Raw genomic sequence first — 6,563 nt, 5'->3', positions numbered from 1 at the left:
CCCATCGTTTGTAACAGGAAGTGAGTTCTTTTGCCCACAAGATTTAGCTTTTGCATGAGGTGCTCTGAACAGAAGCTAGCTGAACTGCCAGGATCTAAAAAAGCATATGTCTGTATGACATGACTACCTTTAACAGACTTTATTTGAACTGGCAGAATGGAAAGCAAACCGCTTTCTCTTCCGGCCCCTGTATGACCACAAGTTTTTACATTCTTTGAAGAGGAGGGCTCTCCATAGCATTCAGGGCTTACGCCATCGTTATCAATATGGAGGACAGTGGGATGACCTTTACCACACGTTCTACATATCAAACGCTTAGCACAGTCCTTGCTTATGTGCCCAGCACCTAAGCAACCAAAACACAGCCCTTTCTCCTTTAGAAAAAGCATTTTGTCTCTGTGCTTCTTCCGCTGAAACTGTTGACACTCCTCCAGTGTGTGTCATTGAGTACAGCAGACACAAGATGGCTTTACTGTAAAGTCATGGCTTGTTGTAGTAATCAGCCTTTCCGTACTGTAGGTTTTTTTCATGATCATGGGTGTGGCTGTAGCAGCAAAGCTGTTCCCTTTAATTTGTTTGCTTGGTTGTGACTTCAGTCTGTTGTCAACCTTTGAGACAGGGATTGTTGACGTTACATTCTGAATGTCCCCAAACAAAGGATCTGAAAGAATTTTCACCTGCTTTTCAATAAATGCAACCAAATCTTCAAACTGAGCTCTGTGTTTAGAGGTTTCCAATATATCATATGCGAACGCTCTCCATTTCTCTCTCATTTTATATGGCAACTTGCACAAAATGATTTTCATGTTCACTGGCATGTCCAGTTCCTGCATATGTTGCAATGTTTCCATGACATTACAACTCCCACGTAAGAAAAGAGAATATGCTTGCAATGATTTCACATCTTCATTTTTAATTGCAGGCCAAGATAACGCCTTGTCAATATAAGCAGTTGCAATTTTATATTCATTTCCAAAGTGTTCTTTGAGCAGTTGCTTTGCTTGTATATAGCCTTGTCCTGCAGCCATATGTTGACAACTGCGTACCAGCTCTCTCGGCTGTCCTGTTGTAAACTGCTCCAAATAATACAAGCAGTCCCTCTTATTGGCCTTTTCTTCCACTCCTTGTTCAAACACATTAATGAAAGAGATATACTGAAGAGGATCACCATCGAATACAGGTATTTTCCTGGATGGTAATGACGATGCACGCTGATGCTGAACAAGGGTTGCAGTTATTTCATTTTGTCTTTGTAAAATGGTACAAATGTCCTCCAACCGTCCTTCTGCCGCTGTAGGAATTGACCTGGGCGATGGAGGATCCACATTGTGAAATTGCATTGTGATGACCGTTTCAGCTTGTGGCTCACCTTCAATTTCCGTTCCTGGCAGGATCATTGCAGATATGTTGCTTTCAGTCTGTACTATTTGCACTGCAGGTTTATCTTCATTGACTGGTGTACTAGGCTTGACTGTGGCTGAAGCAGCTGTTTTCTTGATTTCCCTTTCATAATATGAATTCATAGCATTGGACGATATGTTAGATATACTTTGAACTTCAGCAGCTTGGAGAACAGCTAACTTTGCAGAAGAGGCAGAAAGCAGCGCTTCAAGCTCAAGCTGTTCACGTTTCCTCCTTAGCTTTAGCTCTTGCTCCTCCAAAGCATGCTTCTCTTTTAAGACTGCCATACAAGCGAGTAATGCTGCCTTTTCTGCTTTTGCCTTGATTTTGGCAGAAGAAGTTGTGCTCACTTTACCACTAGATGAGCTTTTAGTGACTGAAGATTTACCAACAACATTTGAAACACTGTCCTCTGGCTTAACGCCATCATCAACACCATGATCATCCTTTAAATGTAAATATATACAGAACTTGAGGACATTACCTACATGTAAATATCTAAATAATTATAAATTTGTTGTGTTTTCTTTAACAATGTCAGAAGGAGAGAGGCACTGAGGCACCGTCTTCCGCCCCCCGACGCTCCTGCTGCGCCTCCTCCTTCTGACAGGAACTGCCTACAGAACAAGCATGAATGATGCCTGAGTGGACACACACAACTCACAAGTTCCTGGCTCTGTCAGCTCCTCTGCAGAGGGTTTCCCTAAGAAGGTGGACCTAGCAGGGTCACCGGGGGACGGGGAGCTGTGCCTCACGGCCCTCACTTCGTCGGAGAAACCCTCATGCAGAGTTCAGAAACTTGTGTGTTGAGTATGTCGCTGTGAGCCTCCACCATTTAACTAGTGGGTGAAGCCTGAACTGTCTAGAGACAGACCAGACCAGCTGCACAACACAGACACTTCAAACCTGAGGACAAATCTGAGAGAACAGAAAAAGGAAAGGAAACTTAGCTTAGAAACATGCAGCGCTACAGGAGACGGCAGCACTGCAGAGGTGAGGACCGGCACCTGTTTGAAAGAGACAAATGCACACAAACACACACAACAACGAACGAGAAACAAACACAGAGAGAGGAAAAAGTGGTTATACAGAACTTGAGGACATTATCTACATGTAATTATCTACATAATTATAAATTTGTTGTGTTTTCTTTAACAATGTCAGAAGGAGAGAGGCACTGAGGCACCGTCTTCCGCCCCCCGACGCTCCTGCTGCGCCTCCTCCTTCTGACAGGAACTGCCTACAGAACAAGCATGAATGATGCCTGAGTGGACACACGCAACTCACAAGTTCCTGGCTCTGTCAGCTCCTCTGCAGAGGGTTTCCCTAAGAAGGTGGACCTAGCAGGGTCACCGGGGGACGGGGAGCTGTGCCTCACGGCCCTCACTTCATCATCCAGTGAACAAATGACTATCAGTGAATGTTTCTGTGGCAACATAAAACGCAAGCTAAATTCTCAATAGGTGACCGTTTTCATCCTTCTTGAGCTTTCTTATCATCACATTAGTCACTATTTTCTTGTGTCCTTTTGTTGAACACGAAGGTCTGGATGATCAGCAGTTCTGTGACCATGAGAGGAGCTCCAGTCTCAACCAGGAGGACCCAGAGCCTCTACAGACTAAAGAGGAACAGGAGGAAATCTCCACCAATAAGGGAGGAGAGCAGCTTGCACTGAAGCAGGAGGATGAAGGGATTAATGTCTGGACCGGAGAACAGCTGGATTTGTTGTGGAAACCTGGATCACGGCTGACCAGATTTGGTATGTAAAAGTGTAATAAGCAGATTTCATAATATAGAAATGAATATGACTTATAACAAAATGTCACAAAGACACATGGCGTGCATTACCGCCTGGGATACTGCCTCACTGGAGACATGTTTTCTGTTTCAGATTTAAGTCATGTTAGCCCAGAACTGTACGCAGAATGTAGAAAAATGTTGAGACAATGAAAACTGTGGATTATTGGCCACAAGGACCAAGTTGGAGTAGTGAGCTGTACGCCTCATAAATGATGACTTTCTGCATGTAAACAGAATTCTTCTCTGTTCGCTGCATGAGAGAGAATATTTAAATATCGCTCACATATCTGAGAGACCTGCTCACAGTGTGACTTTTTTCTTGTGTGTTCTGTCCATCAAGACCTCCCACAGCAACATGATTGTAAGGAAAATGAGGATCTGGATGACCCGCAGGTCTGTAGCCAGGAAAGGAACTCCAGTCTGGACCAGCAGAACACAGAAACACTATAAAATAAAACTACAATATAAGACGAGAAACGTCTTATATTGGGATATGAGATTTTGGTCATGTCGCACAGCCCTAGCTAATGTTAGTCTTTAAAAAAAGAATGTACTTCCAGATGTTTCTTTCGGGTGGAGTCTTTATAGTTGAGAGCAGCTCGGTTTCTGGGTCCATTGTATAACTGACGCCACCAACATTACCAAGAGACTTACACTAGAGCTTCTTGTTGCGTGTTTTGTTTGGGTTTCCGGTAATGCGTGAAATCAACAAAATTAGAGAGGGTATAGCCTGACATATGAAACAGGAAAAGACCATCGTGTAATCCATTTATTTAGAAGTAACTGTATTCTAATTATTACCAAATTATCGGTAACTATCGGCGGCACGGTGGTTAGCACTGTTGCCTCACAGCAAGAAAGTCCTGAGTTCAATTCCACCATCAGGCCGGGGTCTTTCTGTGTGGAGTTTGCATGTTCTCACCGTGTTTGCGTGGGTTCTCTCCGGGTACTCCGGCTTCCTCCCACCGTCCAAAGACATGCAGCTTGTGGGGATAGGTTAATTGGATAATCCAAATTGCCACTAGGTGTGAATGTGAGTGTGAATGGTTGTCTGTCCCTATGTGTTAGCCCTGCGACAGACTGGCGACCTGTCCAGGGTGTACCTCACCTTTCGCCCTATAACAGCTGGGATAGGCTCCAGCGCCCCCCGCGACCCTGAAAAGGATAAGCGAATGGATGGATGGATATCGGAATACAGTTACTCATGTTTTGTATTTTAAATGCATAATGCCGGTACATGTATGCCGTTACTCCCTAACACTGCATCTATGTAAACATACTTACGGCCACTTTGTTAACTACACCCGTTCAACTACTCTTTAATCCAAAATGTAATCAGCCAATCAGATGGCAGCAGTCCATGCATTTCAGCATATAGCGATCAGTGACGGTGATTGAAATCACTTTGATCATGGTGTGGGTGTTGGTGCCACATTGGCTGATCTGAGTATTTCAGAAACTGCTGATCTGTTTAAATTTCCAGCACAAACATCTGCATGATTTACAGAGAGTAGTCCAAAAAAGAGAAAATATGCAGTTCCCTTAAAATGACATTGAGTTCTCTGTACTCGGGTCTCCAGAGTTACCAGCTCTCAACCCAACAGAGCATCTTTGGAATGTAGTGGACCATGAGATTTGCATCATATTTATTAGTAAAATGTTAAAAGATTAGCATTAACAGCATATCTTACCTGCTGTCGTAAAATACTTTAAGCTTTCATGATCATATTCAGATCATGCTGCTGTTCATTTGTTTGTTTATTCACAGTGTGTGATGATCACTGGCAGTCACATCTAAAAATCAGACCCCAGACAGCTGTAAGGTTATCAACATCATCCAGTGAACAAATGACTATCAGTGAATGTTTCTGTGGCAACATAAAACGCAAGCTAAATTCTCAATAGGTGACCGTTTTCATCCTTCTTGAGCTTTCTTATCATCACATTAGTCACTATTTTCTTGTGTCCTTTTGTTGAACACGAAGGTCTGGATGATCAGCAGTTCTGTGACCAGGAGAGGAGCTCCAGTCTCAACCAGGAGGACCCAGAGCCTCTACAGACTAAAGAGGAACAGGAGGAAATCTCCACCAATCAGGAAGGAGAGCAGCTTGCACTGAAGCAGGAGGATGAAGGGATTAATGTCTGGACCGGAGAACAGCTGGATTTGTTGTGGAAACCTGGATCACGGGTGACCAGATTTGGTATGTAAAAGTGTAATAAGCAGATTTCATAATATAGAAATGAATATGACTTATAACAAAATGTCACAAAGACACATGGCGTGCATTACCGCCTGGGATACTGCCTCACTGGAGACATGTTTTCTGTTTCAGATTTAAGTCATGTTAGCCCAGAACTGTACGCAGAATGTAGAAAAATGTTGAGACAATGAAAACTGTGGATTATTGGCCACAAGGACCAAGTTGGAGTAGTGAGCTGTACGCCTCATAAATGATGACTTTCTGCATGTAAACAGAATTCTTCTCTGTTCGCTGCATGAGAGAGAATATTTAAATATCGCTCACATATCTGAGAGACCTGCTCACAGTGTGACTTTTTTCTTGTGTGTTCTGTCCATCAAGACCTCCCACAGCAACATGATTGTAAGGAAAATGAGGATCTGGATGACCCGCAGGTCTGTAGCCAGGAAAGGAACTCCAGTCTGGACCAGCAGAACACAGAAACACTATAAAATAAAACTACAATATAAGACGAGAAACGTCTTATATTGGGATATGAGATTTTGGTCATGTCGCACAGCCCTAGCTAATGTTAGTCTTTAAAAAAAGAATGTACTTCCAGATGTTTCTTTCGGGTGGAGTCTTTATAGTTGAGAGCAGCTCGGTTTCTGGGTCCATTGTATAACTGACGCCACCAACATTACCAAGAGACTTACACTAGAGCTTCTTGTTGCGTGTTTTGTTTGGGTTTCCGGTAATGCGTGAAATCAACAAAATTAGAGAGGGTATAGCCTGACATATGAAACAGGAAAAGACCATCGTGTAATCCATTTATTTAGAAGTAACTGTATTCTAATTATTACCAAATTATCGGTAACTATCGGCGGCACGGTGGTTAGCACTGTTGCCTCACAGCAAGAAAGTCCTGAGTTCAATTCCACCATCAGGCCGGGGTCTTTCTGTGTGGAGTTTGCATGTTCTCACCGTGTTTGCGTGGGTTCTCTCCGGGTACTCCGGCTTCCTCCCACCGTCCAAAGACATGCAGCTTGTGGGGATAGGTTAATTGGATAATCCAAATTGCCACTAGGTGTGAATGTGAGTGTGAATGGTTGTCTGTCCCTATGTGTTAGCCCTGCGACAGACTGGCGACCTGTCCAGGGTGTACCTCACCTTTCGCCCTAT

At 43.5% G+C, this 6,563-nt stretch overlaps 1 protein-coding gene across 1 annotated transcript in view; it reads left to right on the top strand.

Moving 5' to 3' along the window:
- Window positions 1-266: 266 nt before the first annotated feature.
- The window catches only part of LOC146610162 (uncharacterized), a 57,628-nt gene continuing 51,331 nt past the window's right edge, over window positions 267-6,563 (top strand). Inside the window, exon 1 of the mRNA XM_085344944.1 lies at window positions 267-276. Coding sequence (XP_085201070.1) covers window positions 267-276 — 10 coding nt within the window. The remainder of the gene's footprint in view (window positions 277-6,563) is intronic.

This window comes from Diplotaxodon limnothrissa, linkage group LG20 (assembly GCF_057381915.1).
Source record: "Diplotaxodon limnothrissa isolate DT_005_m linkage group LG20, D_limnothrissa_male_GT1.1, whole genome shotgun sequence".
NCBI lineage: Eukaryota > Metazoa > Chordata > Actinopteri > Cichliformes > Cichlidae > Diplotaxodon > Diplotaxodon limnothrissa.
Note: the sequence above shows the minus strand (reverse complement) of the source record. Positions and strands in the feature narration are given on the sequence as shown.